This window comes from Uloborus diversus, unplaced genomic scaffold (assembly GCF_026930045.1).
Source record: "Uloborus diversus isolate 005 unplaced genomic scaffold, Udiv.v.3.1 scaffold_317, whole genome shotgun sequence".
NCBI classification, from domain to species: domain Eukaryota; kingdom Metazoa; phylum Arthropoda; class Arachnida; order Araneae; family Uloboridae; genus Uloborus; species Uloborus diversus.
Genome location: NW_026558480.1, coordinates 110,287 through 137,084, shown reverse-complemented (window position 1 = coordinate 137,084; position 26,798 = coordinate 110,287). Strand labels below are relative to the sequence as shown.

The window sequence follows — 26,798 nt, the reverse complement described above, 5'->3', positions numbered from 1 at the left end:
TTAGTTTATTTTACATTAGAAATAAAGTTTACGCTAAATTTCTTTTCTCTTGACGTGTGTTCCTATTGTTTCCAACTTTTTTAAATGATTTTTTTCCTACTTTTCCTACTTTTTAAATTTTTGATTCCTTATTTCCTACTTTTTCCTCAAAAAAAAAAACCACTTCGAGGTCTGTTCTTATCAAGTGTATAAATTATGAATTGTTCAAATGGGCAGCATGTTACTCTCTTGTTACCTATTTTCTAAATCTGTACACCATTTCTTTTAAAGCACTTTTTACTATTGATCATTTTGTATTTAATACATTGTTGTATTTGTGGGTGGGTTGAAGGCGTGATAAAAAACTAATTGAATTGAACCGACAGCCGATGTAAGCAAATAACAATATGCATAACCTTCTATTCTCCCTTGCTTTTTCTCTCTGAGGACTACTGTTACTCATTTGTCAACACGAAAACAATTTTTACTGTGTATTATCGTAATTCGCAAAAGAGTGTTTTGCTATTTTTTTCCGGGATTTTTGTAGTTCCAATTACCCCCTATAAGGCTTAAAAATGCAGAATTTCATATCTATTTTACAAAAATTCCTCCGGGGGAAAACCCTTGACCCCTTAAAATTGGAGATATTCTATACCCTGCTTTAAAGGGACACTATTTCCCATCATATACCAAATTTATAATGCATAATGGGGGAGGGGGGCTTTAAAATATGGCCTTTTTTGCCACCGACAGAAAAGCTGTCTGGACTACAAAAAAGTGACTCAAAACCTGAAATAGCTTAGGACCATGTTAAGTCTAAATCTAGCCTTGATTACAACTAATATTGCTCAAAAAAAAAAAAAAAAAAAAAATCCTGCCCCCCCCCCCCCCCCAGGAACTCAGTCCCAATTCCGCCTATGACTCCAACTCGGAAGCTTTGGCAAAAATTTATGCACAGAGGAAAAATGACTGACTTCAATTCTTGGATATTGGACTCCAACTCCTTTATTCCAAAATGAGATTAACTCCGACTCTGCAGTCTTGTTTTTAACTGTGAAATAATTATTGTTAATATGACTTGTTTTTATTTTCACTCTTAAGTTTTAATTTAGGCATTCAGTTTTCGGCGGATAAACTCAAAGTTATTTATGTTTCTACATAAAGATATGCGCAGACGATTTTTTTTTTGACAATGAAAATTATTTTTTTAAGTTGACATTTTATTGTTTTTATTTATTTTGATAAGTGCATTAATTCATTTAAAAATTATTTTTGGCAACAGGGGAAAAAGAAACTTTTTTTTTTTTGATATGATGTATTTATTTTTATGAACTTTTTAATTTTAATTATTATTTTTTTTTTTCGTTTTGAAAGCAGTTAAAGAATTTCGTTTTAATGGAAAAAAGTGTATTAGCTGCTTTGTTTAAAAGGTGCTGCAACTTTATTTGTTCATTTATTTATTATTCATTTTTTACGCATCTAATTTTTTAGATGAGTGAAGCATATTTCATTCCTAGAAATCAGCTTAAAATATCAAAAATTATGTTTCAAACAATTTGCGATTTTATCTATATTTGGGAATATTGATCAGGTACTAGAAAGTAGTATGGGTATACGGGAAAGTAGGTTCATTTAGTTCTAGACGGAGCTTCTTGTTTGGACTTTCAGATTTGTTAATGAAGTAGTTCATCATAACATGTATGCCTAAATATAAGATCAAATAAGCAAATAACTTACACATAGCAATAAAAAATAGGTTAATAGTTCTTTAAAACTCACTTGTAATTTCTGTACCTCAGAAGCACTGACGTAGGTCCAAAAATTGCAATATTCCATTTATTAGTGCATTGTATGTAGAAGCCAATTCCGTATCTAACCATGTGAACAGAATTCTTTTTAAAATATCCTTTTTAATTTTTTAACAGGATTAAAAGAGCTTGCATCCCATCCTTTGCATGCGCCAGAAAAAAAGTTTTTACCCTGTAAATTTATCATAATGTCCTACTTCTTTCTGGCACAAAGATACAGATTTGTTGAGGAAAAGTTTTTTAATCATTCTTCCTCTTTTCTTTTTTAACCTTTTTGAGTAGGTTTTTGACTTTTATGTATACATGTCTTATACAGTTTATATGTATATATATAAACTACATAAAACAAACAAATTTTATAAGTAGGTGGAAGAACTATAACTTAAATGTGAGAACCAAATTTAAATCAGAAAAAGTGGAACATGACAGAACTTGTCAGTTGTGAAAAATATTAGACACATAAAGTAACAAAAAGTGAGATTAGAAGTGCTTCAATTATTAGTAGGAATTACGGTGTTTTTGCACCTTCAATCTTTTTTATTATTATTTTATCATACCTCACATATGTTTCTGTGTGTGAAAAATAAAAGCTGCTCCAAATTGATGCAAAACTTCCAAACTCACCATTTTCATGCTCCCAAGATTGCTCCTAAAGCAAGTTTTAGTCAGCACATCCTTGTTGTAATTTTCTTGATGATAAATACCAATTTTCAACATAGTATTTTTCATGGAACGGAAAACTTTCCAACCTTGCTTAACACTATACTGATTTTGTTCTACAATTGACTTATGTTTCATTGCAGCGTTCTGTTCATACATTAAGTTCTTCTGCAGTATTGTATTTCTTAACCAAAATTTCTATAAAAGTAATCCTTTCATAATACTTGAGATGTTTAAATTTCAATTTCCGATTTAATATGCAATTTAATCAATTTTTTCCTCCCAAGTTCACTTGTTGGAAACTTATTTGTAATTATTCTATATTTTATATATTTTTTGTTTTTGTTTTAGTATCGAGTGTGGGGGATTAGTATCTATTATTAACCAGAGTTATCATTAACTGCTTTCATTACTAACCAGAGGTGCAGATGTCTATGAAGGCAAAAATTCTATGTCTAGAAAGACAACTATGATTTATGTCGAATAGTAGTTGAGAAAAAAAATTTCCTATTCAATTTAACCTTACAAAATTTTAAATGCATAAAGTAAGTTACCCTGTATGACTACATGATTAAATTTGTTTCACATTTTGATATAAATTGGGTAACAACGTTCTTTAAAAATATTAAAAAGTAAGAATTTCTGGGGGTTTTTTTTTCCATTATTGTTAGAAGAATTTTTACTGTTATTTTTGTAAACAATTGTAATGGACAAACTATGATTGATTAGTTTTTATTTTCAAATTCTTTAAAGTCTCAAGTGAAAAAAAGAAAAGGCCTGTCCCAGAAACTGAGGGAAGTAAGTAATTTAGTTTTATTATTTTCTTTCTTTTTTTTTTTTTTTTTGGACAACTCAAAGTCAGCATACAAATTTTAATTTAAAATGCTATCACTGCAATTATTGATTTTCTATATGCCCTCATATCTATTATTATTAAAATTTGTGCATGTCTGTAACTCTATCTTCTCCGGACTATCAAAGTCTCCCAGGCCAGTGCTGGTACTGTTAGATACAGGATATTTGGAAAAGCCATTCCGCCATGTCTCACGACTTTAATTAGAGCACCAGATTTTATGAGAAATTACCAGCAGTGGCGCCAAATTTAACGAAGGGGCAGAGCCACTGATCAGGGGCACCCAGATGGGAGGTCGCTGTGACCTCCCAAAAATTTCCTTATTTGGCAAATTTTGTGTGACGATTCGGCAAAATCATCATCATTCGGAAAAATTTGTGTATTCGGCAAAATGATCATCATTGGGTGAAATTTGTAGTTCATTCAGCAAAACTAACATTATTTAGGGAAATTTTGAGCTCCATTCTCCAAACTGAGAATTTCTTCCCTCCTAAAAATTTAAATTCAGGGCACCCCTGCCCCTGAGATACATTGTCAAAGATGGAGTTTATGCCCTGGTACCACAGGCAATGTAGAGAGGTCTAATCCCTTGAACTACACCGCCAAAGGCGGATTGGTGATTGAGCACCATAGGCAACAAGGCAGCCGCCAATGCCAGAGAATGGGGGTTGGCGAGCGAAGTGAGCAGGTGGAGGATATATTATTAAGCATAAATCTGTATAAACATCTTGTAAGGGACTCATCCCAAAATAAATAAATAATAATAAAATAAAATGAAATTTGTAGTATGATTGATTTGGGGGAAAATTCTTTTTGTTGAATTGCTCTTTGGTGCACAACGTTGATATTTCTAGGTTGTTGTTTTTTCCAGAAGCATTTTTTAAAATTTTATTTTAATTCTCCTAGCTACTCCTGCTACATCTTCCGTGCCAGAAACACCAGCAGATTTACAAAGAAAGAAGCGAACTCGAGCTGAACAAAATGTTGAAACTGTGAGTAAAGTTCTAATGTTTTTTGTTTGTTTTTTTACTTCCTTTTAAAAAAGGAAGTTTTGTAATTGAAAAAAAAAATTCACCCGAAAATCGACCTTAATTTCCATTTTGCTCACCCCCGAATGAATGTTAAGTTTTTTTTCAACTCAACCACATGTGGAAAAGTACCTAAGAACGTATAGACATGAGAAATATCCATTTTGACAATTCTCGAGTTGGTTACAATGAGTTTTCTCGTGACGACTGTATGTACGTATGTATGTGCATATGTATGTCGCATAACTCAAGAACTGTATGTCCTAGAAAGTTGAAATTTGGTATGTAGACTCCTAGTGGGGTCTAGTTGTGCACTTTTGGTTGCATTCGTGTGTTTCTAAGGGAGTCTTTTGCCCCTTTTTGGGGGAAATCATTGTTAATTTTGATGTAAACTCAAGTGGTGTTACAATTTAGTGGACACTTGGTGATATATCGCCAGTCTTTTAGTTGCCAAGTTTTGTCACCAACTTGGTGATAAATTTGGCGTGTTTTTTTTTAAATAATTTGGCCACTGTTGGTGATATTTAGATAGTAAACTATTGAATCACATTAAAATTACCAATAATAGGAAAATGACATTAATTTGGAGTAAAAGGAAGTCATGTGAGGCACACATCAGCTTGTTTTGTCTATAAAATCATCCTTGTGAGGAAATTTTGAAAATTTTTAAATCTCTATGTTCCAGGTTCTTTTAATAAGGCCATTGAGTTATTGATGTTAGCTGGCGCTTAACTCGTTCGCAACCATGATCACGTATATGTGATCACCCGTTTCTCCCTCCAGCGGCTGTATTATCGCGGCCGTGATTAGACTTTCCGTCCCAGGCAAGTTGTGATCACGTATGTGTGATCTCAGTTTGGAGCAATATATTTGAATTTTTAAAGGACACTAGATGGCGCTTGAAGTTCGCTACTTTTTCCAAAACGGTTCTACTTAGTATTGACCTTCAACATGTGGTTTCAGTTATGTTCTTTTTTTTTAATCCAGGGACCTGGATGAGAAAAACATCTGCACGTGTTACAGCTTCTGAAGCAGGATTAATCAGAGCTCAGATTTATGACTTTTGCTCCTTGTGTTTGTTTATATTTTAGTGAAATGGAAATGATGAATATTTATTGGTTAAGGGGGTGGGAGAAAACATTTCAGTTTTAAATTTGATGGATCTTATTTTGTATGGTTAGGATCAGTTTTATTTCAATCACGATTGATAAAAGAATGAAGTTTTTAAAGGAGGGTCAGGTGTAAAAACGGATGAACAAATCATATATGAAAAGGAAGGCATTAATTTTGAATATTGGAGGCTGTGATACCGAGGATGTTCGTTTTAGTGCAGATATTTTAGCGTAAGTTAATGGCAAGCAAACGTCAAAGTTACAGAGGTATTTCACAAAAATTAGTTTGATATACTATTTCACACTTTTGTCTGAAATATATATATATATATATTGAGAGAGAGAGATTTTCTATTGTTTTGCCTGTGTTTTGAATGCCTGTATGCAAACTTATACTTTATTGTTTTTTAATAAGTTGAAAATTTAACTGAAATGTATTCAGAGAATATTAATGTTAGTGAATCAAAAGTTTCAGTGCATTCAACTGCAGTAATGATTTTAAATGAATTTTTAAATAAAATTAGGCTTAACTACCAAAATCACCCGTGTCCTATCAGGTTAAAGAACAATGGATGCAAAAATATTTTTGAATTTGTAAAAAGCTAAATGTTTAGCCTTTTCCTCCTTCCTAATAATGGACCAAAATAACGGTTGATTTTTACCAAAATTATTATTTTTTACTGAATAATGAATTTTAAGTTGTGTCATCATTTTTTTTTTTTTTTTTTTTGATATAATGACAACAAAATCTGTCGTTCTTTTAGCTCACACTTAAGGAACAACAGATGCAAAAGATTACTGATTTTAAAAAGGCAAATGTTTCGATTTTCCCTCTGCTAATAATCAAGTTGTTTTTTGCAAACTCTTCAAATAATATCCCTAATATAATAAGTATAGTAACAATAGTATTCTAACTCCTTCAATAAATAAGAAGCTTTTTGTAAATCTTTAACTGAGCATAAAATTATGTCATCTTTTTTTTTTTCTTTTTTTGGATAGATATGCAAAAAAAAAAAGAGAAAAATCTTAAATGAAAAAAATCTTTCTAGAAGTTCATAGAATGAATGACAGTGCTAAAATTATTGCAACAACAGTGGAACATTCAAACAAGTGCTAGCTGACCCATGCAAAGCATCCAAATTTAAATTAAAATCCTTAAAATGTTAAAATCCTTATTCACTGGGGGGGGGGGGGAGAGGCTCAGGCCCCTTTGTGAGCATGAAGTCTGAATGTGCCAAAGATTGCAATTAGAAAAAAACAAGATTCTTATAGAAACACATGATTGATAGCTAAATGATGGACTATTTTCTTGCATTAAAAAAAGACAGAAAGGGTTATTTTGGACAAAAATGTCAAACTAGCATTTGGAAATATTTTGTACCAAAGATAACATAAATAATGTTGAAACTCTGAAATCTATTTTGCTTTTTGAATTAATAGAGGTAAGAAGACTCTTTAATTTGATCAAATTTTTTATTATTTCTATTCTACATTTTTGTGTGTGTGTAATCCTATACTTTACAATTCGATGTACAACCAAACTGGATATAATGCCGATATATGTATAGATATCGCTTTTGGGTTTATCCTCACTTTCCAACATCTTCAAGTGCTGAAAGAACATTTTCACACCTTTAGTTTTGTAGACAGCAAATTAAAAAATCAATTAGGGGTGGAAGCTTTGATCATTAAGGCATAGATAAAGCAAGTGTGAGTGGTTGTTGAGGCAGGAATCATTAGGGGAGAAAGTGGGGGGAGACCACGTGACTGCGACCTTTCACAGAAGACCTTTCGCCAGAGCTATGCTAATTCTGGTAGGTATTTGAACAGTCGTTGATTTTAATTTTTTACCTTCTGCCTTAAATGTTTTGGCACATTTTTTTTTCCGTCACCTGCAAGCGCATAGTTTACTGATCCATGGATAAGTTTGTTTGTTTTTTTTTCAATTTCTACAGTAAGTTTTTTAGTTATGCCAATTTGAAAATGGCTCTAAATGTTGCGCTCATTGATTAATAGAGTTAGTATTTCACACACGTTTTTGAAACAATGTAAATAGCAGCAAAGTAGAGTTCTTTACAATGAATGGAAATTTCTTTATTCTTTTGCTCTTTCCTTTTATAGTGCATAGTTTTTTTTCTAATCCATTTACTATTTCATGCGTACTGGAAATGAATAAAATATTAAATTTGTGAACATGATGTTAAAAGTTTTAATAGTAATGTATTTCAAACTATTTTTTAGCCTCTCTTCCCCGTAAAAGATTTTTTTCTTTAAGAAAATTAATGAAATTTATAAAGATTTTATCTATTGCAAAAATAACCCCAAAAACACAAAGAACATTTCCAAAAATAAATAAATTGAATGATGAAAAAAAAATTTTCAAAAGACAAACTGTAATTTTTCCTCCCAAATTAGGGTGTTTGAACTTTGTTTATGTTTTACTTTTCAGCAAATTTTTTTTTCTATTATTATTTTAATTTGATCATTGAATAATAGAGAAAATTTTAGAAAATCTAAGCATTTATACTTTGTGCTCGGAATTCGAGAAAAATTCTTTGAAATCCGTAATGCAGTGCAATTTTCCATAGACTTCACAAGTTAGAGGTTGGTTGGTTTTAGAGAAGTACTTTTATTGTGCACATGATTTTATTGCGTGTAAAAGTGGTTGGTGAAATGAAAAAAGTGTTAATATTGTTTTATAGGACAGAGAAAAAAAGGTTTTGATAAAATAATTGTTATTATTTTATCAAATACTGACAATTATGCGCACTGCGATAGGGAATGTTGAAGAGTCAAAATCTCCCATAGAATAGAGACATAGAGGAAGAAAACGCCAAAATCCTAATGGTCGTAGACACGTGGTACACGCTGGCGAAATTATTTGATATTTTCCCCCGAAGATAAGACCTGTCGCCCTTACTCCTGCTTCAGCACATACAATAGTGAATGAACTGGGGGGCTTTGTTTATCTCTCAATGGTCTAAGGGTGGAAGAGGCTGCTTGACTGACATATGTTCAAATTTTTAAACAAATAAATAGAGACATACCAAGTACTTGGTAACTACTTTGTACTCTGCCAATTTGCCGAGTACTCAGTACTCGGCCAAATTTTGATCAGATACTCGGCCAATACCAAGTAGTTGTAAAATATTGAATATTATTCAAGACAGATTTTACAATTAATAAAAAAAGTGCAAGCATATAATATGCTTCAATCATTTACAAAACAAATTTTAATTTTGAGAATAATGAAGTTTGTTATACTTTAATGTAGTAAATTTATTTCAATGTCCCCAAAGTTAATAAAACTTTAGGAACACTGCTGACACGTGTTTTGGCATTACAAGGAATGCACTTTTCAATGCTTAAAATGTGAGCTTATGGATTTAAAGACATACAACAAAAGTCTTAATTTATTGTTGGAAGTCTTTTGCATTCATTAGCTTGCATTTTATGCACTGAAAAAGACATTCTTTGAAATGCAGAAATACGTGCCTGCAGTGTTCCCACACATTCGTGCTTTTAACGTTTTATTTGCTTTTAAAAATAATTTGTTTTGCGGACAAGAACTATAATAGATTGTAGAGACGTACCGAGTAGCACTTTGGCCGAGTAGCCGAGTACCGAGTACTCGGCCTTTCACTACTCGGCCGAGTACCGAGTTACCGAGTACTCGGCCTTTCACGACTCGGCCGAGTTACCAAGTACCAATTATGTTTTAACAAGAACCACCGACACACATGTGATGAATTTTGAACTTATTGGAATAGTAGTATAGACCTCCTTGTCCATATAATAGTTTTTAAAACTAAATTCCTGGTGAAATTTAATTACGCATTATATAAACAATTTTGTTTGTCAAAATGTTACCAAAAATGATTTTTAAAATTAAAAATAAATAAATAAAAGGTATGATTAATCAAGTTGGAATTAAAACAAATTACAGTAAAATCCCTCTAATGCGGACACTAACAGGACAATTTTTTTTGTCCGCAATAGAGAGGTGTCTGCAGGACAGGGGATTAATAATGTTATTTGCATTGGAACTGGGGAATTAAAAATTGTCCGCATAAGAGGGGTGTCCGTTAAGAGGGGTTTCACTGTATACCAATCAATTATAGTTCTAGTCCGCCAAACATAAATATTTTTTTAAAGCAGATAAAACAAATGTGCAAGAACACTGCCAGACACATGTTTCCGCCCCCCCCCCCACAAGGAATGTCTTTTTCAGTGCATAACATGTGAGCTAGAGAAGGTAAAGACATTCAACAAAAAAATCCAACTTTTGTCGGATGCCTTTAAATCCACGAGCTCCCATTTTGTGCATAGAAAAAGGAATTCCTTGTAACTTCCAAAACACGTATCTGCAGTGTTCCTACACTGTGCTTTTAACATTGTTTTATTTCCTTTAATTTTTTAAGCAAAGGTATTTTTATATTTTTTATAACTAATTTTTGTTTGTATCAAATATCCATTTTTAATATAAAAATTCCATATTTTCTATACTTGCCTTTTTTTGCATAATTTTTAATAAACAAGTTTAATAAACTTTGGGGACATTAAAAGAAAGATTTATACCATTGAAGCATTACAAACTTCATTATTCTCAAAATTTAAATTTGACTTATAAATTTTAATTGTAAATTATTGCAGAATATAATGCTTGCTTTTTTTTAATATAAATTTTGGTATCTGTCTTGGACAATATTCAATTTTTTGCAACTACTCGGTATTGGCCGAGTATCTGATCAGAATTAGGCCGAGTACCGAGTACTCGGCAAATTGGCCGAGTATGCCGAGTAATTACCGAGTACTCGGTACGTCTCTAATAGATTGATATAATTTGTTTTAATTCCAACTTGATTAATCATACCTTTTATTTATTTGTTTACTAGTGGAACCCGCACGGCTTTGCCCGTAATAGAAAAATTAAAAGGTCTTTTGGTTCGCCTGTATATTTACAAATAATGTATGGTGAATTTTCTCGCCAATTGGCTTGTACCCACGTTACAGTTCCACGTTATGATAATTTCGTATTTTATCATACTTTTTTCTTAAAATTGGAATAGAAAAAGAACCACATCGAATTTTCGAAAAATCGCTTCGAGGTGCACACCCCCATGCTACAAACTAACTTTGTGCCAAATTTCATGAAAATCGGCCCAACGGTCTAGGCGCTATGCGCGTCACAGACATCCTACAGACATCCTCCAGATATCCTACAGACATCCTCCGGACAGAGAGACTTTCAGCTTTATTATTAGTAATAAAGATTATAAACTAGTGGTACCCGCACGGCTTCGCCCGTAATAGAAAAATTAAAAGGCCTTTTGGTTCGCCTGTATTTACAAGTAATGTATTGTGAATTTTCTCGTCAATTGGCTTGTACTCATGTTACGGTTACACGTTATGATAATTTCGTATCTCGCCAATTGGCTTGTGCCCATGTTACGGTTACACGTTATGATAATTTCGTAATTTATGATAGTTTTTTTTCTTAAAATTGGAATAAAAAAAGAACCACATCGAATTTTCGAAAAATCGCTTTGAGGTGCACACCCCCATGCTACATACTAACTTCGTGCCAAATTTCATGAAAATCGGGTCCGAACGGTTTAGGCGCTATGCGCGTCACAGACATCCTACAGACATCCTACAGATATCCTACAGACATCCAGACATCCTCCGGACAGAGAGACATTCAGCTATATTATTAGTAAAGATTATAAAAATAAATTTTTTGTAAATTTTTTGACACAAACAAAATTTTTGAAATAATGCGAAATTAAATTTCAGCTGGAATTTTGTTTTAAAAACTATTATATGGATATGGAGGTCTCTATTCCAATATACTACTATCCTATACTACTATTCCAATGATTTCAAAATTCATCACATATGTGTCAGTGGTTCTTTTTAAAGCATAATTGGTACTCGGTACTCGGCCAAAGTGCTACTCGGTATGTCTCTACAAATGAATATCACTATTGATACTGCATGTGATTGAATTTCGGCAAAGCTTTGTTCCTAAGGTTAAAATTTGTGAAGTAAATTGTATTGTCAATTCTCCTATGCTCTATAACTTATCTTTTTGGGAACAAATACTTAAGAATATTAAGTTGCATAGCAAAAAATACTTTGTTTATGGATTTATTCTATCACCTGGATGTTTACCATTTATTTAAAAAATCTGTCTTGTGGTTGTCTCAGATTAAAAAAATAAAAAATAAAAAAGATTTTGTTTGCAATAAGATTTACTTCAGCAATAAGGCTTTCTTCAGCAGGAATGTTGTAAAACTTTTTTGTTTAGTGCTAGTATTGCATGCATGCAGTACAATACTATATTAATGTTCAACTAGATTGTTTGATGAATATTTGTCTGAAATGAGTATTCTTCCAAAGGGCAGAATAAGCCGACAGCGAAATTCTCCTAGTGTTCCTACTTCAGAATCTAATTTATTTTGATAAATTTATGCTGAAAAGTTTGATTGCTTTTCGGGTTTATAAAAGTCCCTTTGAAATTAAAAAATTAACTTGTTTTGGATGTTACAAATCCTATTTAAAAGTTTGTTTTTATAACTTCATCTTTGCTTTAAAGATTTAACTAAGAATTAATCTAATTTTTGTAATTTAGTTACATAATTTTTCCCCCCTCTGTTCAATTAGGAAGAAGAATATCTTCAAAAGATTGAAATCAAGATTAAAATGCCAGAAGAGCTTAAGCATTGGCTTGTTGATGATTGGAATCTCGTTGTACAGCAAAAGAAGGTATCTTCAGAATATTTTTTAATTCAGCATAAAATACTTTGGACGAAAAAGGATTTTAATCAAATCATATTCTTTGTAGCTAGTTCAGCTTCCAGCACGAGTATCTGTTGAGAGTATTATATCTGATTACATAAAGCAAAAAATGTGTGTGAAAGGCATGACGTTGAACAAGTAAGTTAAATTTTGCATATTTCAGGAATGATAATAGGATTTATTTTGTATGTAGTAGAGTTTCAGAGGTAACTAAATTAAAATTTATGATACAGTGAAACCTCTATGAACGACCACCTCTATACAGCGACCACCTCTATTTACGACCAATTTTCCATGGCACCGATTTTCCCCCGTATATACCTAATGTTAAAATACCTCTGGGAAAGACCATCGAACCCTCTCACAACGACCGGCATATCGAAAACTTCAGCTGTAACAAATGCTAGGAATTTTTCGTTAGGAACCAAAAAAGAGAGACAACAAATGAAAAGCAATAGAACATTTAGTTTACACACATATCAATCTTCTCTTGTTAACAGAAGTGGAAAGAAACCAGAATAAAGGATTAAAATCTATTCTCCCTGTGGTTTCAAACACGTTCCTTTCTTGTCTTCTCTTGTTCTAAACCTCAAAAATGTCACAAAAAGGAGGGCGTAGTTTTTCGGACCCTTGGGAAGTTAAAAGGTTGCACAGGTATATCACCAGTCAAGTCAGGCGTGCGTCCCCTATCATATTGAGGAAGGGTGATAAGAATAGAAGTTCTCTAAAGGATTGCTTCTTGGAATTTCTTGTTTACTACGGGAGCGGGGTGATTAGAGTGAACAAAATCTACAGCTCATTCGAATAGCTAAAGTATTGGTTTCAGTGTTGCATTGGATCTGCATTTGATCAACATCGCAGTAAAAATGTCGAAAAAGCGAGTTGATCTCACGCTCGAGAAACGTGTTGATGTTATACATTTAATGAAGGTGATGAAAACGCGGGGTTGACGGTTGCTGTACGACCAAGGCTGTCAGCTCAACAAACTCTAACAGAGATAGATAATCTTATGTTGCACTCAGATTGCACTAATGATGAGGACATTAATAATTTATTTTTACAGCTAAAAGCTAAGTTAGAATCTAAAGTTGTTTCAGACGAAACTAAAAGCCTGAAGCAGGCAAATCTCTTTATATATTTTAATGCTACTAAATAGCGTTTAAATGTAAAAATCATGTAAATATTATATTTTACATTAAAAATTTCAAAAAAAAAAAAGTTTCTTTGTTTAAACGTTTTTATTCTATTGCTTTTGATTACCCTGCAGCAAGAATATGAATAATTTCCATAGGTGCTATATCACCTTTGCATGTTAAAAAATGACCTAATGATCTCTAAGAGCGACCAACCTCCATTAGCGACCACTTTTTTCAGGAACGGAGAGTGGTCGCTCCTGAGAGGTTTCACTGTACTAATGCTTTGTGTCATTTTAAATGCAATTTATGAATATTTTTAAACATTCAAGTATTACTTTTCATTGTGGTGCTTGTCATAGTTTAGCTTTTAATAAAAATGCCTCCAATGTAAAGGTTTTTAAATTCTTCATTCCTTACTCCCTTTTTTTTCTGTTATTTAAACTATAAAATTACACTGTATTAGTATTTCAATGTTGTTATTGCTTACTTACTTTTCGTTGCATAGTTTGAATTATATCTTAGTGACAATTGCTATTGCAGTGTGTAGTTGGAAGGGGGAGGGACATGAAAGGATGCAGTCCCCCAAATATTTGGATTTTTGTTGTGAAAATAATGCAAATGTGATATGAATTGCTTTCAAATTTTTCTTTTGGCCTGTTATTATGGCCTGTTACCATATTGTGAGTAGCACTGGTTGTAACTGGACCTGGCAGATAAGTGAAAGGATATTATATCTTCTGCTGCCAAGACTTAAGGGAACAAATCGCCATGTGCCAAAAAGCATCTTCTAATGATAGAATTGGATGTTAATTGCAAAGCAAATATGCAAACTATAAAAAATAGCCAAATTAAGCAAAAATAATTTTTTTAAATTTATTTTTTATTTTCTGAATAAAATTAAGTATTAATTGTTTTTTAAATGTGTTAAAAATCACGATTTTTGCTTGAAAATTTTTTATTTATTTATTTTCAAAATAATTTTTATGAGGAAATTTAAAAATGTATCTTAGTATTGAGATAACAATGAGTTTATTATGATGAGTTAATATTGAGTTTCAAGTTCCCAGAAGTCTTTTTCTTTTTTTTTTTTTGAAGGAGAAAAAAAAGACTTCTGGGGTTTGTTTCTTCTTTTTTTTTTTTTTTTGAAAATTTAAGTTTCTGTTTCATTTTGAAATTTCCCTGTAACCTCATATGTATTTGCATTTTTTTCTTCAAAAAAAGTGATGTCCCCCCCTCCCATATTCATATCAGCATAATTTAAATTTTGGATCAAATGCCGGCATAACAGCTAGAGTTTGAAACTATTGGTAAATGTAAGAAAAACATACACAAATTTCTTGTTCTAGGCAAAAGTAATTGTAAATAAACAATAATTATTCAACCAAATAATCAGTAAAAAATTCCTTTTTTTTAGAAATCAATTCTCTTTTCTCCGTAGGAATAAACTAAAAATCTGTTAGGAGCACTGTTACTATTATCATTGCGTAAACTTATCTGTAATAATGTTAAAATAATTACAAACGTTGTATAAAAATTCCTCCTCAAATTGAAAAAAATCCCCCTTAAAATTGGTATCTAAGGCAGGAGTTCCTTCCTAAAATTCAAGCCCTACTTCAAACCATTATTATTATTACATCATTATTATTATTTATTTCTTCAATGTTTAAACCCAAATGCCAAGTACTCCATTATAATTCATGAGAAAGTTCTATTTGAAGGTCTATCTCAAAATGCTAAACTACTTAAAAAGGCAAGTCACAGAATTACTTACCAAAGCAAAAATCAGGGACTTAAATTTATAATTATCTACGGCTCTTAAAAAGGCATCAACGACCCAGCTTTAATTTGTTGTTTTCTATCCAGGAGCTAAGTGTTAATGTTTATTACTAAATTTATGCCTTAAGCTGTGAAAATAAAAATCCAAAAAATAAGGAAAAAATCTTTAGTTTGCTTTCTAGCCCTATTAGCCTGTAGCGAAATCCATTAGTTGCCAGGCTATGTTTTAAACACTGGAAACGTTTGATATACCTTGTATTTATATTTTGTATGTAATAAAAAATATATTTGTTTTTAATGAAGGGAAACTGCTATCACTGAAGCTACTAATGGCATAAGAGATTATTTCAATGCTATGATAAACAAGCAATTACTTTACGGTATTGAAAAACAGCAGTTTCAAGAAGTAAGTTTATTATTATTATTTATTATTATTATTATTTTATTGATTTATTTATTTTACTTTTATTTATTTATTTATTTATTTTGTATGTGTAAAATATTTTAAGCTAAATTCATGAATATTTTATTTTTTGCTGTAATTTTTACAGAGATAAGTTAAGTAGATGGACATATATGCAAACAGAGAAATAGTTAAAGAAATAAAGATAGATACAAGATGAACCTATTTGCCTTCAATATTTGAAAGACAGGAAAAATAATGAACATAAGGAGGTTTTTAATTGTTGTTTTAATCCAATGAGTATGAGTTGTTCATGCAATACGCACATTTTCAATGGATATATTAGCTATATAATAAAATTAGTTTAACTTGAAATAAGTATGTATCTCAATGAAAAGATAGCTGCTAATTTGTCACATTTTGGGAAACAAATTTCAAAAATTCAAAGTGGCAAACATTTTTAATGTAAAAATCAAGGGGAAACAACTTTTTTTTCTTTTCAAAAGGACTTCACTGTTTTTAAAATTGTTATTAATGTTTAATGAAGTGGAACATAGGCAAAAAACCTTAGAATGACATTCCTTCTGACTCGATGGTTCTAGAATAATATTGTTTAAATTGCAAACCCCAAGAAAGATTTAAGATATATACACGTAAGTGGATAAAAATTTCTATAAGGACAACATCACTGTTTAGATTGGCGTCAAACAGGAATTGAAGAAAAAAAAAATACACCCGTTCAGTTAAACTTAGAAAAATTTCAAATGCATGAAGCAAGTTTACCTGGGAATAATACAAGACAAACTACATTCAAAAACTTGTGGGTGCTAAGAAGAAAGTCATATCTGCATGCATTGCAATGAGAACTTATTGAAAAAAGTAATGACTATTAAAATTTTATTTGCTTTTTACTATACGTTTTAAATGTATTACAAGCATTTTTTTATTCTAATAATGTCACTTATGGTTTTTTTACAGTATTTCAATTGTAGTTCTTGTAATAACTCGCTATTCAATTGCAGCAGCTATACTTATCAGCATATTTAATTTTGCAATAAGCTTCTTAATTAAACAAATAAGTAATTGTTACATTTCTTATTTGTTTTCAATTAAAATATTTATACAGTTGGAATATTTTCTTCGATGTTTTTACTTCTTTATAGTACAATTGCATTGGTATTTGTTTCTCTGTAAATCTAGTTGACACCGTTTTAAATGAAGCTGACTAAATTGTTTTCAGTAAAAGCTCCAGTTTTTGTTTTTGTGACCAAGTAGTTCAATCCATCTGCGTCCAATTTCTCAAACAGTCGCTCAAATTAACTTTCTCTGGTGGCTTCAAATTCAAAACAAATACATTATTTTTCCTATTTTTTAGACGTATAACATTTTTTTTTACACATAGAAGTTTTTTCAATTAATAAATGAACTTTTGATTAATAAAATTTTATTGATGCCCCTCATGCTGTAAATCATTACCACTTCAGAATGTTGGTTCTTTGGTCAAAAACCATGAATTTCTGCTCAAAAAAAAAAAAACTGTTTCCAAGCTGCTGGAAAACAAATCTGGATCAGTTGCCCTCCTGGAGCACCCTGTGTCAATATTGAATATACCAAAATTAGATTTAAAAGATTATAGATATTCATACCTCTCACAGATCCAGATTGAATCTCCTACTGATTTCATGTAGTAGTTTGAAATATAACATCAATAGCTAAGTATTTGCTTTGGCATTCATTTTACCAAATTCATCTCCTCTTACTTTACATTTTTTGTATATTTTTCCTTGATTATTTGCTATTACCATGATGATTTATATTTTCAGTTGTCTTCCCAACATCCTGATAAATATCCTTCTCATTATTATGGAGCTATTCATTTGTTGCGGTTATTCAGTAAGTTTCAATTTTGTTATCACAAAATGTAGAGAGTTCAGTATATTCTTGATATTTATCTTGGTTTTTCTGTAAAGTATAAATGGATAAATTACAAGATTATTTTATTGCTATTTAGCTTTTTACTTCCTTTTACAAAATATAGGAAGTAATGTATTCGCAATACAAAAAATCTCACTTGAATTTTGGCCTAAATTTTGATTTTACTCACCTCCGAATGAATGTTCAATTTATTTGGTCCATCTGCATGTGCATATATGTAGCTATGACCATATAGACAGCTGAAATATCCATTTTGAGACAAAGATTCTATCTGTTTATTCTATTTTTTAGGCTTTCCTTTTTTCTCTAGAGACTGACTGAACATTTTTCGGAAGCTCTGCACATAGATATTTATAATCCCTTTCTCTAGAACAGGAATGGTCAGCCTGCAGTATGAATGCCACAGTGGCAGTGTATTGAGAGTGAAACATGAAATCATATTTTGAAATTTTTTAAATTGAGAAAATATCAGTTTTTTTTAAAAATGATATTTTTAAAAAAAACTGAACTTTAGAAGAAACTTTATCAAACTTCATAAACCCTGCTCATATTCTAAGAAACCTTCAAAATCAGCTTATAATTCATTTAGACTTAATTTTAAATGTAATGACAGCTAAAATATGGTCAATACACTAGCTTTACCTTGAAATATATCTATGCTTCGCTTAGAGGACACGTGTAAGGTGGTTGGTACTGGAATTGTCTGAACTACAATATTGATAGTAGGTATCATTAACTTTGAATAAATACTGTCATTACAAAGAATGCTCGTTGAAGTATATTTACACGACTGATAATTTCAGTATTGCTGAAGTAGGGGAATGTGGGGCAAAGTGAAATGGTAAGATCACTTGCTTTTTTCATTATGAACAAATTAGAATTTTGTTCTAAAATTTATGGTTCATAAAGAAGGAACAATATATTTTATAATAAAACTTGCTCTGAAACATAATTTTTATTTTTGGCCGTAACTTTGTACCTCCAATAAAAGGTGAAAAAATTTCACTTTTTTCCATGAAAATTAAAATTTTTTGAATGAAACATTTTTTATGTGATAATTAAAGATATTTTTGATCAAATGAATGAGTAAAAAAACAATGAATGAATAAATAAAAAGAAAAGGAAAGAATAAATGAATTATCTATTATAAGAGAAAAAAATGAGTGAATAAAGTTGTGAATGAATAAATAAATAACACAATTAATAAATGAAAGAATATAGATGACATAAGTAATTAATAAACCCACAGTAATTTGATAAAGTATTGAATAAGTAAACGAAAGTTTTTGAAAAATGAAAAGTGTTCGAACGTGACTTTCGAACGAAAGAGAAACTTCGTTCGTGAAAAGTGACTTTCGAATGAAAGTGTTCAAAAGTCAAGGCAAAGAGAAACAAGCTGTTTCTCTTTACCTTGCTTGCACTTGAATAAGTGTACAATAAATTTTAAAGTTAAATAAGCCTAATATTAAAGCCTATAAATTACTAAGTCTGAACAAATAAGTATTGCACAGAATATTAGTTAATCTTAATTAATATTTAAAATTTTAATAATGCAAATTTTATCTTATTATAATAGCAAAAATATTTTTTGACTTACAACAAAATATTACAATTTGAGTACCAATTTTTGAAAATTGCTTTTGTTATCATACTTTTTAATCTTCAGAGGTAACTTTATCTTGACTGGAATCAGGGGCAGATACAGGATTGGAGGGGGGGGGGTCATATTCAAGAACGTAGTCTTACGTACAAAATTTTTCTTCTACAAACACCCCCCCCCCTAAAAACTCTTCAAATATACAAACAAAAATCATTGAAGTCAAAAAGCTCTTCAAATATGTTTACAAAAATCATCGAAATCATTGATAAAAATCATTTGAAAAGTTTTCTTTTAAAATAATTTTTCAGTTTTAGAATGTAAGCTGAAAATTTTCGGAAACTTCGAATCACAAAACCCCTGGTCGATTAAATATTTGCATAATACTCAACGCATATCCATCTTAGATTATAAATTTGCATGATACTTGACACATCCATCTTGTATGCAGAAAAGTAGCATCACTTAAAATATTAGCAAAACATCACTTAAAATACAGTAACCCCTCGTTATATCGCGCTTTTCGGGGGACAAAGAAAAAGAGCGATATATTAGAAAGCGCAATATAATGGAGGGTATTAAAGATAGTTATGTCCATTGTCCAATACACAAGTACATTAGCATTCATTCTTTTTGACATGACTTTCTAATGGTTTCGATGTGGGTACTATCACACCTATTGAAATTTAAACAAGATTGGAATTTAAGTAAATTTTCACTGTCAGAAAGTTAAAATCATCAAATGGCGAATGGAGACTAACTTTCTGAGCTACGGCGAGATAAGAATGAGCATTCCAATACCCTCTTGTTCCCAATAGACTTTCTAATCCGTTTGACTTGCTGTAGAAAGGATCTGAAAAGTAAAAGTAACCACATTGTTTACAGAAAACTTTTTTGCCCATTCAGATCATTCTTCCTTTCTTTGATGCAAATCCCGGTTTGTGCAACGAAGCCCAAATCTTTTCTGTACTAAAAGAAGGGCTCATATTCTCTTCTACATGGTCTAGTATGACACTTGCTTGACGTCTCTCACTCATTGTAAAGGCAATGTATCAATACAAAAGAAAATGTCAAGTAGTTTACAGACCATCTTTAACTGAAATATACTGTGCGGGTATGTACATTTGGATGACAGGAATTGCTGCTGCTTTTCCAGCAAAGTAGCTTCCTTTTGTTCATTGACAAAATATAGAAGAAAGAGACATTCTCTGTGCGTGCAATACTATATGTTTTCAGAAATGGTTTCAAACTTAAAGCTAAGTTTTTTTTTTCTTATTTTAGGCTTTAATATTTCGGGAGACAGAAGAAAAGAGATATATCCGAATGAGCGATTTAATGAGCTGCGATATAACGAGGTGCGGTATAACGAAGGGCTACTGTAATTGTAAAAAATGCGGCAAAAATCTAGTTAAAAATTAAATATTTTCTGTAAATATATTTCGGACTTGAGAAATTACTCACCGAATGATTGATTCCAAAATAGAAAATCGGAGGTTAACAAAGACGTCGCAGTCTCCGAGTCTGATACATGAACTCTGGATATGTTTCCATCGGTTTGGAGTTCATCGGTTTTTTCAACAGTCCAAAAAAAAGTGACACACACCTTTGTCATCCGAACACTTCAGTGTTTCTGTTATAGCTCAGGGGTTCCCAAAGTGGATGCCGCGGCACCAAGGGTTGCCCCAAGGAGAGGTGAGAGGTGCCGCGAGCTGTCCGAATTTTTTCAATATGCCTGTATAGTTGAAGTAGATTAGGGTGCCATGAAAAAATTAATTCGTCAAAAGGAGCAGTGAGTTGGGAAAAATTGGAAACCCCTGCTATATGTAGTTCATTTGTAACAAACGAGGCTTTTTTTTTCAACGGGGTTTCCATCTAATACGGTCGGATAGTTTACAAGAACCTTTGTATGATGAGGTTTTGCACTCACATGACACTCAAATTTTACAATTTTGCATGATGATCCAACACTAATTTACTATTTATCGCACATTTAAAAATAAACTCAGCACGACTAAAAATGAAACTAAATATTACAACAGAAAGGAATTATAATCTACATAAACTTTATGTTAAAAAAGAAAACATTTACACACTCAAATATTTTATCCATTGAAGCGATGCCTGCAGCTTTGGATATAGTTTTAATGACTATCATTAATTGAATTTATTGCATAAAAAGCTATCAGGCGTCAGACACTTCTTTGTTTGCGTTGGCATAATATCACATAATATACTAGAAATAATGCGATTGCATTATACGATAAAGTGGGACTGGTCACTTGACGAGATTTCAAATAAATAACAGAGCTCTCATCATTGTTTAATTTAATGGGGTTATTTTAGGTTATGGTGTAACTTTCAATGAAATTTATTATTATTTGGCGGTGTTTGATTTTAATTTTAACGGATTTTTGGCAGAAGCTTGCAAAAAATTGACGATAACTTTCCCATTCAGTAACTTACATGAGATTTGGCTTGGTATTAAATAAAACCCTGTATTATGTATTGTTTAGGTAAAAAAAATAAATTCATAAAAAAATATATAAAGTCATTTGAATTTTGACTTTTTGAACTCAAATTATGTTTTTTGCAATCACGAGTTGCGAAGGACCCTACTCGTTGGATTTGAAATACAATGAAAATGACCAAGCAATTTGCACCCGTCATATTATAACTTTTGATTAGGGTGCGGTAATAAAAACAAAGATTTTATGGCCCATATCTACTAGTACACTTATCATAAAGATTATTTACAGCGTATAATAGTATGTATTATTCTTCTAATCAATCTTAAATGATGAGAATTTAACAAACTAAACTCAGCGGCGCAACGACCCATGTGAAAACAAGGACTACTGTGCTCATCTCAGTTAATGAAACCAAGTGCTCTGAGGTTCAAAGGCAGATGTTCCGGTCAGGTGGTCAGCCAAAGGCGGAACCCCCACCGTTTACTTCCTAAACATACTTGGTAATCATCTTGGTAGACACACTGAAGGAATGACAGGCAAAGTTGACCGTGCCCAACACGGGAATCGAACCCAGGTCCGCAGTTTGGATAGGAACTTGTAATCTGGAAATTTAGTTTTGATGTTTTGTTGTTTAAGTTTCACTATATAGGTGTTTTTGCCTGAAAAAAACGTAATTTTAAAATTATTTAAATGTAAAGTCGGCTCGAATCAATCTCTGAAAGAAATATGCATAAAATCAAACCACAGACAATTTGTAACTATAACAGCCAAAATTTCCCTCTCTAAATAAATATTAAAAACGACCATCGCCATGGTGATCTAAAAAAATATAAAAAATCAAAGCAACATCGATTTTGGTAAATTCTTGATTGCTCAAAAAAAAAAATCCTTTTCTGTTGAAAAAAAAAGTTTTGTTTGGATCGAGAGTGCAGAACAAAATTGCCTAGGCGTTTTTCTCAAAAAAAAAAAAAAAACGAATGCTGAACATTCTGCCGAAAATTACTTTTTTTTATGATTGAACTTATTTTTTTGACAGAATTTGGACAGTTTAACGACATTTTGTAACGACTCTGGCTCTAATATTTTTGGATACACGCCAAGACAACGTTGTCGTAACGTTCTCAAATATGCTTTTTATGTCTTGCAATGAATTTATGACAAAGGTTTTATAACGTAGTAGTGGCAGGTTTTAAAAAATCATAATGCTTCGACCATTCTAAATATTTCATGGTGTGTTCTAATTTGAAAAAAAAATCATAAAATCCAATAAGAGTTTAGTTATAATTAAAAATATGTTAAGTAATCCACCCATTCTATTATTTATTTCTTACTTTGCCAAGCAATCATGTTATGATAATCCAGTCAGAAATGTGGCATTAAAAGTTTTATTAAAATGTAAAACATTCCATTAAAACTATATACATCAAACAATTTTACATATTTCCAATCTCGCCAAGCGATGCATAACTCAACCAAAACACGTCATAATAATAATAATTAAAAGCTACATTAAAAATGTAAAAAAGTTGGAAACTAAGTTAAACATCAGTTTCCAATCTTGCCAAGCGATCAATAACTCAGCCAAAACATGTTATAAATAAAATGTTCCATTTAAATACACAGCTATCCGCTTATTAAATTAACTGTCATTTTTTTCGAATCTCGCCAAGAAATCATATTTCTGTAACCCTTTCAAACTTTTCATGAAATTTCGTATAGGTAGACTAAGGTTCTTTAGAAGCCTGAAGTAAAGCTTGTTTTGAGCATCTCACAATTGCTCTTTTATTCAACTACTTTCAATTCTTTTTTGTCATTAGTTGATCGGTATTGTCTCTCTTCTCTATAAACATTTACCAAATGCACCTTTGTTCTGGCAACATAAAAATGGCGGATGCCATTGCTAAATATATTTACATCTGAGGGCGAGCTTCTATTGGTTGTTGGATAACGTAAAAATCTGTCAGAAACAATTCAATATTTTTCAGCTCTTGATAACGCCGCATTTAAGCTTCCAGAAAATAGAAACACCCGGATGTAGGTAAGATTTTACGTTTCTGCCTTCGATTTCTGTCGATTTTCTGCCCATGACTGCCCCGCCCCTAACTTTCTCAAGAAAAGCTATATTACTGTCTACATATTTTAGATACATGTACTATAAATAGAAAGCAACAGATTGATTAAGGTCATAGCAGAAAAGCAATTTCACTTACTATCAACTTAATTTTTGTCATTAGGCTAATGTGGTCTTATAATTCTGTCCAACATCTTCTTTTTGTTCAATGCAGTGACATGTTGTTAAAGTATTAATACTTAATTATTCAGTCAGTTCAGTGTATCTTCCCATAACTTATATTAAATATGATCCTTGTTTTCAGATGTTTTCGTTACACAACTACCTACACTGTTTTACTAAAATATTTTATCTGTTTCTTTTCTGGCGCTATATTTTTGTCGAGCTGTGTATTTCACATCTCAAAATCACTCCTCTAAAAAATATCAAGGAGTATTTTCATACTTTAAAAAATCCCTAGTTACATCTGTCTGGCCCTGTAGAATGTATTCAAATGTAAAATGAAATTTCATTATAAATTAAAGGACTTGCCTGCAAAAAACTAACAAAAATTGACAGTGGGCTCAACAATCCCAGCCATTTCAAGTGAGGTTTGATTGTATTTAATTTTAAGCAAAACAGGTATTTAAAAAATGACATAAATAATGAACAAGTCAAGCACAAAAATTAATTGCATACTTTCTAATCGCATGCTATTTCACATCTCAAAAATAAATTTCAATTTTCTAAAAAATGTCCAGGAGTATTTCCATACCTTGAAAAAATCCCTAATTACATCTTTCGAGAGCAGATTGGGAAAAAAAAAATCAAGATTTGTTTAAAATATTTTAAAATTAATCTTTTGAAATAACTATTAGAATTAAATAAACATAAAATGTCTATCAACTCGTTCTTAGAGAGCCATCTAAATCAATGCAGTGAAGGAAGCATGCAGCTTACCTTATCATATATGTTCTTCATCTGTTTTGTATACCTATAGTCCAAATTGATATGTTGGAGGAATCTTCCGCTAAATGAGGCTGATATCCATAGATGAATATTCACGAACACATTAAAACCATAACTCCTTCTGAACTAAGAAACACGAATTTAATATATATATTACAGCACTACATGTTTACAGTATAAGCAGTAAGAGAGAAGTGAATTAAGTTCTAACAAGCAATTAAAGTTCCTGGTTTGCTATTTGGCGACAGCGCCGTCTAGTGGAGGAAGTGGGCAACATACACAGTTTCTAACATTCCCCCTTGTGTGTTGAACACTACATTAGTCCAAGTTCTGAGCGAAATTTCTCAAATAGAGGTTTTACTAGAGGCTTTGTAAAGGCATCTGCAACCATTTCTTGGCTTGGTAGATATATGACCTTTAACACTCCTTTTTCTTGAAGGTCTCTCAACAGATGATATTTCACGTCTATTGCTTTTGTCCTACAGTTGTTTCTATCTGTCTGTGATAATTTTATACAGGAAATGTTGTCTTCAAATAATGTGATGGGCAGTTTCTGAGAAAGTCCCAGATCATCAGCGAGTTTGATCAACCATTGTAACTCTTGAGCTGTGTTTGCTGCTGATATATATTCTGCTTCTGTTGATGACATAGCAACGCAATTTTGCCTTTTGGAATTCCATGCTATGAAATTTTTTCCGATTTTGAAGACTTTTCCCTCTGTCGACTTTCTTGTTGTCAAATCATTTCCCCAATCTGCATCTGCATATGCAGTCAGAATTGGTTCATCTTTGCTAATTGTCAGCTTTATATATTTTGTTGTTTTCAGGTATCGGATGACTCGTTGTACTGCATTCCAATCTCGTTGTCTTGGTTTTTCATTTCTTCTACTTAGCAAGTTTACTGCTAGTGATATATCGGGTCTTGTTACACTTGATATGTATAGTAGGGCTCCGATTGCTTGTCTATATTCTGTATTATCTGGTAGTAAGTCATCTTCTCCTTCTAACTTTTAAGTATCCAGTTTCCATCGGTGTATAAGTTGGTTTTGAATCCCTTAAGTTAAATTTATCAATTATTTCTTCTATTTTGTTCATTTGGCTTAGACAAAAGCTTCCATCTTCTTTCTTTTCAACATTTATTCCTAGATAGTAATTTGCTTCTCCTAGGTCTTTTACTTCGAAATGTTTTCTCAGCATGTTAATTGTCCAATTCATGTTTTCTTCTTTTTCTTTCTTTCCGGCAATCAGGATATCATCTACATAAAGTATTATGTACAACTGTTTGTTTTTGTGAATAAATAAGCAGGGATCGCATTTACTTTGTTCAAAAGAGTATTTCAGTAATACTTCTCCAATCTTTTCGTTCCATGCTTTTGCTGCTTGCTTTAATCCATATATGGCTTTCTTTAGTTTACACACTTTATCCTTTTGTTTCGGATCTACATATCCTTCTGGTTGTTTCATGTAAATATCTTCTTTTAAGTCTCCATATAAAAATGCTGTTTTGATATCAATATGCTTTATCCTCAGACCTTTGTATGCTGCTAATGAGAAAAATGCTCTAATTGTTGTATATTTTACAACTGGCGCAAATGTCAGTTCAAAATCTTCACCAAATTTTTGGCTATATCCTAATGCAACTAACCTAGATTTCCATCATTCTATTTCGCCCTTGTTTAATTTTGTTTTGAAAGTCCATTTACATCCAATTGCTCTCTTCCCAACTGGCAAATTGACCAACGCCCATGTGTTGTTTTCATACAAAGATTTCATTTCTTCTTTTGTGGCTTGGATCCATTTTTCTCTTTGCTTTTCTGGCAAGTCTTGAACTTCTTTCCAACTCTTTGGTGTATAATTGATATCAGTATTGGAGTAATAGCATAATTTTTCTGGTGGTATGCCTTTTGTGCTTCTTTCGGATCTTCGTAGAGACGTCATTGAAGAGTCTTCTTCAATAGTTTCATTTTCCACATCAGTTTCTGTATTTTCTTCCTCCAGATCATTTTCTGTACTCTCTTCTTCTTTCCTTGCAGAAATAACTGGTGTTTCTACCTCATCTCGATTATCTTCAACAAATCTGACAGTTCTTGATATTATTACCTTCTGGTCAGAAGTTAATATTCTGTATCCTTTGCTTCGATTGTCATATCCAATGAAAATTCCTTCTACAGATGTTTTATCTAATTTTCTTCTTTTAGATTTGTTGACATAAGCATAGGCTTTT

General features: G+C 31.6%; 1 protein-coding gene across 1 annotated transcript in view; it reads left to right on the top strand.

Moving 5' to 3' along the window:
• LOC129233296 (mortality factor 4-like protein 1) overlaps positions 1 to 26,798 on the top strand; it is a 69,139-nt gene that overhangs the window by 22,242 nt on the left and 20,099 nt on the right. The window contains exons 6-11 of the mRNA XM_054867348.1: positions 3,201 to 3,245; positions 4,207 to 4,292; positions 12,107 to 12,208; positions 12,288 to 12,379; positions 15,457 to 15,559; positions 17,380 to 17,449. Of these exons, the coding sequence (XP_054723323.1) occupies positions 3,201 to 3,245; positions 4,207 to 4,292; positions 12,107 to 12,208; positions 12,288 to 12,379; positions 15,457 to 15,559; positions 17,380 to 17,449 (498 nt within the window). The remainder of the gene's footprint in view (positions 1 to 3,200; positions 3,246 to 4,206; positions 4,293 to 12,106; positions 12,209 to 12,287; positions 12,380 to 15,456; positions 15,560 to 17,379; positions 17,450 to 26,798) is intronic.